This window comes from Mustela erminea, chromosome 5 (genome assembly GCF_009829155.1).
Source record: "Mustela erminea isolate mMusErm1 chromosome 5, mMusErm1.Pri, whole genome shotgun sequence".
Classification (NCBI taxonomy): domain Eukaryota; kingdom Metazoa; phylum Chordata; class Mammalia; order Carnivora; family Mustelidae; genus Mustela; species Mustela erminea.
The window spans coordinates 136476370-136490361 of NC_045618.1; the positions used below are offsets into that span (position 1 = coordinate 136476370).

General features: G+C 42.0%; 1 protein-coding gene across 3 annotated transcripts in view; it reads right to left on the minus strand.

Annotated features, from left to right (window-relative positions):
- Positions 1 to 13992, minus strand: part of BTBD7 (BTB domain containing 7) — an 80343-nt gene that overhangs the window by 22900 nt on the left and 43451 nt on the right. The window contains exon 4 of one of the 3 annotated variants that reach the window (XM_032345109.1): positions 6275 to 9129. The exons of the other annotated variants lie outside the window; for them this stretch is intronic. Coding sequence (XP_032201000.1) covers positions 9119 to 9129 — 11 coding nt within the window. The 3' untranslated portion in view covers positions 6275 to 9118. Of the gene's footprint in view, positions 1 to 6274; positions 9130 to 13992 lie in introns of those variants that run through there. 3 annotated transcript variants of the gene reach the window in all.

A 13992-nucleotide genomic window follows, 5' to 3' on the forward strand; every position in this document is an offset into this window, starting at 1 on the left:
AACCACAGGCTGTGTAACAATGATACCCGGGCGCTTGAGCTGGACGGATGCAAACTGTGACATGGCTGCTGTAGGGCTGAAGCAAGCTCAAGCTTTTCAGATTCAAGCACAGAGTCCTGACCAATGGAACAATGTGGCACTGATGTCCCGTGGGATGCTGTGTTCTGTCTGGGCCCCATGTTTTAGATGGGGCATTGACAAACGCCAGGATTCTCAGAAGAGGGCAAAACAACAGTAGGGAGTCTGAGACCTGTCACAGAGGAGAAAAGCTCCGAGCAACCAAGATTACTTGGCTTATGTAAGAGAAACCTGATGGGAGACATAGGTGCTATCTTTAAATGTCTGACAGACCTTCATGAGGCAGAGGAGAGAGGATGGACTTCCGTGTTGTTCCAAGGGCAGGTCCTGGATGTTAAATGGACATTGAAAGAAGAGGGATTTTGCCTCAATATTAAGACATGTCTAACAATTAGATTTGTTCTCCTCTTGTCCCTCAAAAAAAAAAAAAAAAAAAAAGGATCCTTCTAGAAAAATACAGGCACGGCTCATCACCTAAGGGATAGAGTACCAAGAACCCCTACGCTGGATATGGAGCTGACGTCAGATAGTGTTCAAGCCGCTTCCATCACAAAGATAAAATCTTCCCTTTAAAAAAGATTTTATTTATCTATTTGACAGAGAGAGAGATCACAAGTAGGCAGAGAGGCAGGCAGAGGGAAAGGGAAAGGACACTCCCTGCCAAGCGGAGTGTCCAACATGGGACTTGATCCCAAGGTCCTGAGATCATGACCTGAGCTGAAGGCAGAGGCTTACCCCACTGAGCCACCCAGGTGCCCCACAAAGATAAAATCATTTTTTAGAAAAGCGGTAACAGAGTATCAATGTGAGAGTAATTTAATCTAAACATTAAAGATTAATTTCCTTAATCTCAACATTCACCTGAGATCCCGATAAGGAACACTGAGATCACCACAATGGACTCCGCGTGTAAACAACACCCAAAGAAGTGACTATGTGCTGACGAGGAGTGAGAGAAATGGAAAAACTGTAAACCGCTCTCACGATTTTATGGTGAGCCTCGCATGCCAGCGGCCAGAGGAAGACCTGTGTCATTCTGCTGCTTGAAAGCAGGCCCTGGACTAGAGGTGAGGAGAATGAGTCAATCCGTCAGGAGAGGCAATCTGATAGATGAGTTTGGGCATGAAGAAAGGGAAGTTAGAGAAAAGGTGGTTATTGAAAAGGATGTATCACAATCCTACGAAACCAGGATATTGGCAGAGGGAAAGAAGGAGAATTAATAACATCATATATTTAAATTCCTGAAAAGTTTTCAAAGAAGTGAGAAGTGATAGGAAAAAGTAGGCTTTGCAATCAAGATAGATCGGACTCAAAATTCCACCTTGGCCACTTAGAAGCAAAGTCATTGTGGACAAATCCTTTGCCTCTTTGAGCCTGAAATGTTCTCATTTGTAAAACTGGGTTCATACTCCTAACTCTGGGTTGTTACAAGATTTAAATGATTAACATAAGATTAAATGAGTACCCTTGACACTCTTCATTTGTTCAAACATTCTGCAGTATCTACTTGCCAAGAGCTGTGAATACAATGCTCTTTTTACCACACACTTTCCTGGGTGATATCATCTGCCCCCCCAAGGCTTTAACTCCCAAATCATCCTCATGACTTTCAAATCTATATACAGTTCCAGGGTGCCTGGCTGGCTCAGTCAGAAAAGCATGGGACTCTTAATCTTGGGTTGTGAATTTGAGGCTCACCTGGGGTACAGAAGATTACTTAAATCAATTTAACAATAAAAATGTCTATGCACAGTTCTAACCCAGAGCTCTCTCCTCACTCCCAGACTCATTCCGTCAACTTCCCACTGGAGAGTTCCACGGGGATATTCTGCAAACCTCTTAAAGGCAAGTCAATTCGTTTCCTCTGGGAAATCTAGTACACTCCCCCATGCCCACCCCACCCCACCCCCACCTTTTTAATCCCCGATTTAGAGAAAAATCCTCTTCCTCCCAAAGCCAGAAATCTTAGTACTAACAGTGATTCTTTCTCCTCAAGATTCTTTCTCTCCAATCACCATCAAATGCTGTTCATTCTATTCTTGTTTTAAATAAATCCCCTCCACTGAATCTCTACCACCTCCCCATTTCAGAATCTGATACTTTCTAAACCCCGCATCACTGAAATAGCCTCAGAAAGTTCCCATCTTTCTCCCTTCCAATCTGTTCTCCATACTGTTGCCAGATGATCTTTTAAAATGTAAATTAGATTATATATGTAACAAATTATTCAATAGCTTGCAAATAACTTCAAGATAAAATCCAAACTACATATTCTTGATGGTCTGGCATTGCCAACTTCTCTAGCCCCATTCCTGTTCATATTCTACACTGCATTCATTACTTAGCATTTCCTAGAGTTCCACCAAACTCTCACCTCCAGGCCTTTGCATAAGTTGTTCCATTTTTCTGAAATGCTCTTAATTCTCCTTCTTAACTCATCCACATTTTTTAGACTTGCTTAGACACGGGTTCTTTCAAAACTCTACCTTCATCTTGTTCCCCAAAGCCTAGGTCAGGTGTGTTCCTCTTAAAAAGGCTGCCCTATTTCTGCCTTAATAGAAGATAAATAATAAATAATAATAATAATAATAAATAACAGCAATAAACTCTCATACTATTTTATATTTCTTCAATATTTGTCTGAATCCTCTACCAGACTGAGAGCTCCTTTGGGGTAGAGGCCCCACCTTCTGTCATTCTCCAATGCCTGACATCTAGTAGGCTAATCAATTGAAAAAAAAAAAAAAACAGCTAACACTTTAAAAACTTACTATGTGCCAAGTTTGTACTTGACTTAGAATATTTAATTTCAGCACTCCTATTCCAAGAAGGTGGTATTACTATTCCCATTTTTAAAAAAAAAATTTTTATTTTTAAAGATTTTTATTTATTTATTTGACAGACAGAGATCACAAGCAGGCAGAGAGGGAGGGGGAAGCAGGCTGCCCGCTGAGCAGAGAGCCGACGTAGGGCTCGATCCCAGGACCCTGGGATCATGACCTGAGCCGAAGGCAGAGGCTTAACCCACTGAGCCACCCAGGCGCCCCACTATTCCCATTTGACAGATGAGAAAACTAAGATTCACAAAGATTAATGAGCTTGCTCAATTCACACAGCTAGGAAGAAGACAAGTTGTATATAGCTAAACATAGCCTTCCGCTTCTGCTGAAAAATCTCCCCCTTTTTTATTCCTTTAAACTTAGGTCTCCTATGAATCAATGCTCATCAGAACATCTTCACTTACAGCCACTCCTCTTATGAACAGAAAAGCACCTTATAAATATACCAAACACACTGATACTAACTCACAAATGTGAAAGGAAAACAATTAGGCAAAAAATTCGAATGCTGAAAGGTATATTTTAAGAAGAGATTTATCTAATATTGTCAAATATAGTATTTTCATATTACAGTAGGGATTTCAATTAGTGGTAATTTGCCTTTTGTCAAGGTTATTGATAAGGGAATGAAAACGTACAGAGAGCAACAAGGCCAAAGGGGTGCTGGCAGGGAAAGGCCAGCAAGCAAGATGCAGAAAGACTTCATACAATGCCATTTCTTTGGTAAATTTTGGACCAGTCTTGTTGGCCCAAAAATGTTACCAGCACATTTTCAAAGACGGTTGGATTCCTACTGACAAAGGGATACTAAGCCAAACACCACAAGGCCAATGCATAAATCAAAGGGTCCACTTAAGTGCAGTGTAGGTGTTTACTTCTCTGTCAAATAAATAAGTAAAAATCTTTATTAAAAAATAAATTTCTAACCTGTCATGTACAAATAGTTCAGTAGAAACCAATAAAAACACTTCTTGAATATTGTGATGATGTCAAAGTGCCAAGAAGTTTCTAAATGCTTACTTTCAGAAACTGTGCTTACCTCACTACAGACACACTCTCGGGAGCACTGCTGTCTAGAATCCCATTCCTTCCCTTGTGCCAGCTTCAGGGTACAGGACAGTCAAATTTGTTTCCTCCCATTTGGTACTAATTAACTCTCAGAGGGAGTTGCTTTTTCCTCTTCTATTTCCTTAGAGTTTACTGAATTTGTTTTCTAACTAGACATAAAATAGTATCCTCTTCTTTAAAGACAATTAAATACATAATCAGAATGACTATCTTTTTAACTTTTATTTATTTTTTTAAGTAGGCTCCATGCCCAGGGTGCAGCCCAACACAGGGCCCGAACTCACAACCCTGAGATAGAGACGTGAGCTGAGACTATGGTGTTTAGCACCTGACTGGGTCACCCAGGAGCCCCTACTTTATCTTCTTGAAGTTAGAAATACAGAGTGTAAGAGTATTATCCAAATATGGCAGATAACTGTACATATTCAGCAACACCAGTTCTCTGATCCCACCACACCCATGGGCACAGTGTACATCCGCACCCTAAGACTTTGGAACTGGCCATAAGATCGGCTTTGACCAACGAAATGTTGTGACAAAAAGCGTCAAAAGTACTTTTTTGGGAATAGGCTTGACCTCTTGCCTTCTGCCACTGCCCTGGGAAAGAACATGCTGTGGCTAGCTTGTTGATCCTAGGAAGAGAACCAGCAGCAGCAGAAACAGGGTCACCCAGCCCTGGTAAACCACAGTGGCAATCAGAATGACCCCAGCTGCTGCAAACTTAAATTTGTAATTCTACCTGACCTGGAAGTTTGTGAGAAATACATGTTCGCGTCATATGCCACTCAGATTCCCCAGTTGGCTGTTACGCAGCAATGGCTGACTAGTACACCGTGTACTTTTACTGGAGGAATTCAAAAGCCTTTATCAATTTCCTTATAAAAGAAAAACTCATCTGTAGCCAAGACCTTGAAGGGCTCATAGGTGTCATGCATTCTGCTCAGGTAGCAGACTTCCAGTGAAGCAATTGTGAGGTTGGCAGATGAAATATGAAGTCAACTTCTTAGGACTTTGTCCCCCCTGGAAAACTGCGTCTTACAGATCCCTTGCTTACTTGATTAATCCTTTGTTCTATTCTCTTTTACCAGAATATTTTCTTTCCAATATGTAGTATCGGCAAAAATCCCTCTTTTTAAAAATTTGAGCTACATACCATAAATGATCAAGACAGAGGAATAAAGAAGCACAACAAATTGACATTTACTAATACATACGATTGTTCCTGCTGCGTGTCGAACAGGAACACTTTCTGTTTTTATTATTAACATTTCCCCCTCTTCATGCTCCTCTGATAACTATAAAATACGCTTTGAATCAGCAGATTTTCTGGCAACACGGTCAGGATCTGTCTTTATTGCCACTCTCATACTTGCACCACTGGCAGCAGTAGGAAACCTTTTCACTGGCTCATGTCTGTCACAAGCAACTTCTAGATTCAAAGTTTCATACTGGGCCTGTGGTGGGAAAAGGAAGAACACAGGCAAGGGGAAAGAAGTGAAGGGGACAGTGGAGGGTGACCACAGCTTGCTACGTAGCATAGATGGTAGAGTCAGTTTAGAGGAAGGCTGGCCCTGGAGGAGGCACATGGCTCTTCAGTGGCATCAGTTAGAAACAGAACTAAGACTTCAAGTTCTAATAGGCTTCGGAAAAAAGTTGCTTCAACTCTTTCCAACTAACCTGTTTGGAACTGATTCCAGTTCCCAAGGAAAGGAATCACGAAATGAGAGGGAGGTGAGGGCAGTCAAAAGTGCATATAGGCTTTGAATTCGGGTAGTTACATCACCACCTCTTGACTCTCCCCCGTAGAGCTCTGTGCCAGATCAAAGCACACCCGTGATTCTCATTTCCTCATACAGAGGATGAAATAATCCCATCAGAGTTCTGAGGATTATGTTAAATAACATCAGGGAGCCAGTGTCCATCAACACTTACTCTTTTTCTAGGCTAGAAATCTTTCAAATCAGCTGTGCTGACTCCTTTGACATTTATATAGAACTAGTTGGTGCGTCCTACTGATTCTTCCTTCAAGATGCTCTTTGATTAGCCTGTTTTCCATTCCCAGGAATGTGATCTCTGTCCAAATCCTTCGTGCCTCACACATCAAATACGGAAGAGCTTCCTGCTGACTCCTGCCCTCCTTCTTCTAATCCACACTGAGCACACTGCCGAAAGGTTTTCCACCATCATCTCTGCATCTTCTCTGTTTTAAACACCAACTGGAATTCCAAAGCCAAGGCAGAAAAGGAAAGTCCCGACACGTAAGGATTAGAAGACAAGTCAATCTGTGCCGCAGTGTTTTTAACTGCCAGTCCATGGACTCTGCAACTTGTGAGAGCTGGTGGCATCAACACTCTTCTCTCCACCTCCGGAGGACCAGTCCGAAGATTCTACAGAGCATCTCAGAAGGTCCCGGCAGGGCTTGAACCCTGGCGTCTCCAGCAGCGACCAGCCCAAGGCCACTCTTCTGCTTTTTCTCTTCCCCTTTCTCACGCTCCCTGGGACTGCACTCCTGTTCAGGGGATTACTTACCAAATAAGCCATGTGCAAGCAAGCTCTAGTTTTAGGCTGCCTCAGCACAGGTTGTGGGGGAATGGCAAGAGACACCATACAATGAGAGGAAGAGAAGTGGCCCTAGGAAACAAGATTCTCCAGTGAGATTCTGGAAACTAGCTCACTCACTGAAGAAATGGCAAAAAGGACCCCGGCTCCTAATGATAAGCGGGTGGTGGTGAGCCCTGCATGCAGCGGCAGTTTGACAAAACTGTGGTTTTGCTCTAAGGGAAATGCTAGTTTAGTGGGAGAGGTGGCCTTTGGATAGAATGAGCCCCTGAAATTGGCTGGCTTTAGGTGACTGCTTTCAAAGTCAGGAAAAAAAATGAAACAACCATTCAGGGCAGCCACCCCTCAATCTAGGCATTCTGTCAAAGTCGGAAGACTTTTAGGTGGTCTTTAAAAACATCCTTATTTCCCACAGCTGCACAACAGGCTGCCAAAACTCAGGATCCAGATTTAATTTGAAAGATATCAGACCTCAAAGACTTGAATGCAAAGCCTCAACAAATCTTCGATGATGCAATCTGGGTCTGAACAGAAATAGGTGGGGACAGAAATCTGGAATGGGGATATCTGGGTGGATGCGCGAGGAATGTCAAACGCCAAGATTGTCTAAACTTTCTGGGTTGGTGGCGACACAGCTCTAACTGCTGGCAGAAAACAGCAGCCACCTGCAAAGACGACGCTTGTCCTCTTCAAGATCTGCCTCTGCCTCTGCTCACTGGTTCCAAAACAATAATCAGGAGCTGATCACTCATAAGCACAGTCTGAACAAGGGAATACGATTTCTGTTCTTGGGGTAAAGAATGACCACACCCAAGAACCGCAAGACCTGGAGATACGTACTGGCAGGGTTTAGAAGACTGTTTGTGGGAATGCATCTCGAGTGTGCTGGATCGGGATGCTAGGTCTGCGGCAATATAATACAAGAGGAGCAGGAAGGTGTTTGTATGGATTTCAAGGTATTCACCAGGGCATCTTTTGTTGCTTCTCTGTCCAGTGATAACAAAGACTGGGCAACTGTAGGAACCATCGATAAAACGATTAAGAGCTCAGACACCTCTGGGATGAAGGTCTGGGTTACCTCAACCTGGCAGGCCACCCCAACCTGCTGAAATATGGGCAAAGGAAAAAGACAATTCAGGTTAGGGGACAGAAGAGGGAGACTGTGCTAATTTGTATGGTTCCAGCTTGCTTTAGCTTAGAACTTTCTCCCACAATTTCCATTCCTATATGGTTCTAAGCAAAGTTGGTCAAAGTTGTGCGAGAACAGGAGGCAGAAGCAGCAGCATCACTCTCTGAGTCACCATAACTAGATATGGGGACAAGCAGACACAGAGGCTAGCTGATCCTTGGTCTCCCCTGCTTCGAGTTCAGTTCTCCTTCCCAACTGGCCCCAGGTCACCACCAGATGCTTGGCTGAGGAGCCACAGGCCAGAGCGCCCCTCTCCACATGCCCCCGTACCCTGTGCAGCGCCCTGTGAGTGGCTCAGTGTGTCTGGCCTCTCAGGCTGACTGGCTGGTCGTTCCTCTGAGTTCTATTTCTCTTCCAGCCACACCTTTCCCTGCAGTGGTGTGAGGCTCAATCCCTAGAAGAATTCCCTTATCCCCTAAGTCAGAGGTGTTCTGCTGCCCAAACTGAACTCTGAGGGAGGACAGTTTTGATGAGAATATCAATTACAGCCTCAAGCCTGTCGCAACCGACTGCGGCTAACTGCACCATCCCTCCCGGACTGGGACTTTTGTAGAGGTGTGGCTGGTTATCACCTTGAAGACTCTGTGATGAATTGGATCTAAATTATTGTTTTCTCATTAAATTAAATCACATCAAATTGTTGATATTAAACCATTTTGACCTATGAAAATAACCTCAGAAGATTATACAACGTGTTAGTTTTCTACTGCTACGTAACAAATTACCACAACAGGTTAAAACAAATCATCTCCTATTTTCTGTGGACCAGGACACTGGGCACAGGTGACGTGCACCCTCCATCAGGGTTTCCTAAGGCTGCAATCAGGTGTCAGCTGGGCTTGCCTTCTCACCTGAAGAGCTGGGAAGTTCTGGGGAAGAATCTGCTTCCAAGCTCATTCAGGTTGTTGGCAGAAATCCTTTCTTGTGGCCATGTAAGGACCCAGCTTCCTGTGGCTATTGGTGGGGGGTTCCCACGAAGCTCCTAGAGGCTGCATGAGATTCCTGCCGTGGTCTGCTCAACAGGCCTTTTCACAACAGAACGGCTACTTCATCAATGCTGGTGAGGGAAGACGTCTCTTGTTCAAGTCTACTATCAAAATGGAGTCTTCTCTAATGTAATGTAATCACAGGAACTACAGCCCACCTCTGCCATATTGTACTGGTTAGAGACAAGACATAGGCTGTGCTCAATGCTTAAGCAGGTGTAAGTATCAGAAGATGGGGATCATTGGGGATCACCTTAGGGTCTCCTCGTCACGGTAAGTTTATGACCATTCTAGTAATGTGCTTTTGACACGCCGCACAATCCGGATCATTTTAGTCTGTCCTGAGTGCTCCTTTCTTTGATCTACTTTAGCTGTCTTTTCTCAGAACACGTCTAATTTTACAACTTCTCTGAGGAGAGGTAAGAAAAACTGCAATCAATATTTTAGGTAAAGGTGCATTATAATTTGGCCAAAAAAGAAAAAAAAAAAGGCTATTGACAAAGGGAGCCAAGAATACTCAATGGGAAAAAGACTGTTTCTTCAATAAATGGCACTGGGAAAACTGGATGTCCACATGCAAAGGAATAAAACTGAATCCCTATCTTATACCACTCACTAAAACTAACTCAAGATGGATGAAGGACTTAAATGTAAGACCTGAAACCATGACCTCCTAGAGGAAAGCATAGGAGTAAAACTCTTTTTGACATGGGTCTTGATAATGATTTTTTGTATTTGACACATAAAGCACAAGCAACGAAAATAAGTAAGTGGGACTATATCAAACTAAAAAGCTTCTGCACAGTAAAAGAAACAACCAACAAAATTAAAAGACAACTTACAGAATGAGAGAAAAATATTTGCAAACCATGTATCTGATAGGGGTTTAATATCCAAAATATGTAAGAAACTCCTATAGCTCAAGAGTAAACAATTGATTAAAAAGCAGGCCCCCGGGTGGCTCAGTTGGTTAAGCGTCTGCTTTTGGTTCAGGTCATGATCCCAGGGTCCTGGGGCCGAGCTCTGCATTGGGCTCCTTGCTCAGTGAGAAGCCTGCTTCTTCCGCTGCCTGCCACTCCCCCTGCTTGTGCATGCTCTCTCTGTGTCAAATAAATAAAATCTTAAAAACAAAAACGGGCAGAGGACTTGAATAGACACTTCCCCAAAGAAGACATACAAATGGCCAGAAGTACATGGAAAGGTACCCAACATCACTCATCATCAGAGAAATGCAAATCAAAACCACAGCATACTACCTCACACTTGTCAGAATGGCTGTTACCAAAAAGACAAGAATTAAATAACAGCAAGGATGTGAGGGCCCTTGTGCCCTGTTGGTGGGAATGGAAGTTGCTAAAGGCACTACAGAGAACAGCAGGAAGGTTCCTCAAAAAATTAAAAACAGAACTACCATAGATTCAGCGATCCCACTTCCAGGAATGTGTCTGAGGCTGATGAAAGCACTGCCTGGAAGAGATGTCTGCTCTCCCATGTTCACTGCACCATCACTTACAACAGCCAAGATGTGGAAACAAACAAATAAAGAGAATGTGGGATATATATAATAGAGAGTTATTCAGGTATAAAAAAGAAGGAAATGTTGCTACATGGATGAATCCTCAGGGCATCATGCTAAGTGAAATAAGTTGGAAAGAGACAAATACTGTATGACCTCACGTACATGTGGACGTTAAAAATGTCAAACTCACAGAAAGAGAGAATAGAATGGTGGTTTCTAGGGGCTGAGGGGTGGAGAAATAGGGAGTGGTTGGTCAAAGGGTACAAACTTTCAGTTATACGATGTCTAAGGTTCAGAGTCCTAAAGTGCAGCACAGGGACACGTTAATATTGTGCTGTATACTTGAAAACTGCTTTGAGAGTACAGCTAAGTGTTCAGACCACCACCACGGCCACAAAATGTGAGGTAAAGGGATGCACAAATCACCCTTACTGTGGTAAACATCTCAGGGTATACACATGTATCAAATCATTACATGGTGCACCTTAAACTGAACACAATGCTATATGTCAATTATGTCTCAGTAACACTGGGTGGGGAAGATAGAGAAAGCTAGATTAAAATCTATTTTCACTGCAAAAAAAAGAGGAAAAGTAAGGTGAGTTTTTCTGGGTTCTATTTCTCATATCTTTTTGGCTAATGTTCAGAATTTGGTTATTTCTACTGGGTAGATATTAAACTATCCTCCATACATAATACAGAGTCTTGAAGTGCAACATGTTTATCCACACGGAAGGATATCTTTCCAGTTTCTGTCCCTTTTAATAGGGGGACCCTTACAAGTTCCTCGCAATAACTAGATGCCAGAGGGCATTAATAATATCATAGATCTATTCCAAATATATTTTTAGGTTTCCTTTCATATATTTTAAAAGTTACGTACTTAGACTATTTCTGGATTGTCTATCTGGATGGATTTACAAGAAGCTGGTAACACTGGATGCATCTGTGAAGGGGAACTGACTGGTGGGGGCCAAAAAGTTGGGAGAGCAGGAGACTCTTCGCTGAGACTCTTTGTACCTTTTCAATTCTGTTCCTTCTGAATATATTAGCTATTCAAAAAAAAAATCAAATAAAAAACAAACAAAAACCATCACGCTATGGAAGTTGCCAGCAGTTCCTTCCCTCAGTGCCAATATAAAATCAATCACTGACCACAGAATCCAAGCAAATATTAGAAAGGAAATGAGAAGGTTCTCTGCATTCAGAACATTACTCCCCTCTGATGGGAAAGAGGCAATCTCTGAGATTCATGCTGCTTGTGTGTGAAAATGTACCCTGCCTGCTTGTATCCTTTATTCTAATAACTTTTGCCAAGCTATGTGAAAAGAAAGGACAGAGAGGAAGATAGGAAAGAAGTTACTGTAGGAACTTGGTACTAAAGGAGGTGGCTAAAGCACATAATTATTACAAGAGATTAAAGACTTCTCTATGACATTAAAGGAAAAAGACAAGACTAAGCACTCTGAAGATACTTACTTGAATATATTTATATTGCTTTACTGTTTACTTCATAAATTAATGTTTGATACAGCATTTTTAATATTTAGGCTTTAGTGTTTTTTGGTGTAAGTGAAAACAGCATGATGAAAGGGAAAAGCATTCACACGGATGTCAGTCTCTAAACACAGACACCCTATATAAGCCTCTGCTATACTAGCAGGCAGGGTATCAAATTCTGGAGAACTTGAAATTGAACACGTATTCTTATGTGTGGGCATCTGACTAGAAGAGAGATGCAAGATATACTATTAGAGTCAGACTGACCAGAGACCCAACCCCAATTCCCTTTAATTGTGTGATGTGTGAAATTTTGTCCATTTCCTCATCTGAAAATGTTCCCTAATCTTCAAAATCTACCTCTTACTATAATTAAATTTCTTCATACACCATTATACTGGTGTATTCTAATTCAGAAGCAAGCACACAGTCTGTGGGGAGTGGAAGAGGGTAGCAGGAAAGCAGAGGCTCAAGGGAGCAGAGCAAGTCAAAGGTTATAAAGAGAACAGAAATGCTGACAACCCAAACGTACTGTGTACTTTCCACTAACATGTCACTTATTAAAATGTTAAATAAAAAAAATTCTAGGGGTGTCTGGGTGGCTCAGTTGGTTAAGCATCCGACTCTTGATTTTGACCCAGGTCATGCTCCCAGGGTCCTGAGATCAAGCCCCATGTCTGGCTCTGCCCTGAGCGCAGAGTCTACTTGTCCCTCTCCCCTCCACTGCTTGCACATTCTCTTTCTCTAAAATAAATAAAATCTGAAACAAAATAAAACCATAATTCTAGTAGTCTCAGCATGTGAAAAACTCAGAAGTTCACATACCTTTAACAAAAACCAAAAAATACCCATTTACAACCTATACTTTGTTTACTATCCTTAAGCCTTTTCCCCACTGTGACACATCAGTTAAGTTAGTATCCTTAATTCTATTATAAGAAAAACCCCAAGGTTAGGGGGTAGAGCCATGTTATGATTTTCAGAAGTTTTGATATTTACTGGTTATCTCTCTTTTTTTTTTTTAAAGATTTTATTTATGTACTTGAGAGAGAGACAGTGAGAGAGAGAGCATGAGCGAGGAGAAGGTCAGAGGGAGAAGCAGACTCTCCATGGAGCTGGGAGCCTGATGCGGGACTCGATCCCAGGATTCCGAGATCATGACCTGAGCCGAAGGCAGTCGTCCAACCAACTGAGCCACCCAGGCGTCCCTATTTACTGGTTATCTCTTAAAATGATCATGTCTCCCTTCAAAACAATGTACCTCACAGATAATTTTTTCCCATCCCTTTTCCCCTGTAATGGGAAAGCACAGCCTTGCAGTTAGAAAAACCAGGATTCAAATACCGGCCTTACCACCCCAGGTAACAATATTTTTAAGTGTCAGTTTACCCATGAAATGGAGAGAATACTTACCATAGATGATGTGAGTTAAGAGCTTAGCAATAGTGCCTGGCAAAAAGCAGGTGCTCAAAAATTCGACTAAATAAATGAATAAATATAAGAAACTTCAAACAAGAATTAGCAGTTTTTGATGAGTAACTTATAGATTGTATTTGCTTAAAGGATGTATGTATTTAAAAAAAAAAGCCCCACTATCTCTGGAACATTTCTCATGGTATCTACAGGCAGTGCTCAGGATAAAGCCTAATGTCTCCACACATAAAAAGGACATAAAGTTGTGTACTGCTCAGCCCTGCTGGTCCCTGGAGCCTCATTTCTCACCATACCCCTCTTATCTCTGCAACTCAGTCTGGGGCTCCTCCTCTCCCTGTCTGCTCCCCTACCATCCAGTCCTTTGCTCTACTAGGACACTTACCGTAACTGTCTATTGGTACTTAGAACTAGATGCTTTCACTTATTACTTCAATCTCAGGGTCTGGCATATAGTAGGTGCTAAATGAATACAGTATAGGAGTCCTAGTGCTAATTCTATACCAAGGGCTATCTGAATCGACGGGTTATTTTCTTCCTTCCCCTCCATAATGTCCCATCTTCACCTTTATTTGCAGAGAACTCAGGCAGCTGCCATTCTCTCAGGTTTATAGAGCTATGATGATGATAAGATTTACAACACTGTATCCATCCACTTCTATTTAACTTAGTATTAATATCTACAAATTTGACATCAATATGTAGTTTAGAAGTGGGGCTCATACCAATGAAGACTTTAGATACTTAATATTTTTACTGCTTACACTTATGGACAAAAAAAAAATCAATCTGGAAGTTAAGATGATGTATTAGAATAACAAA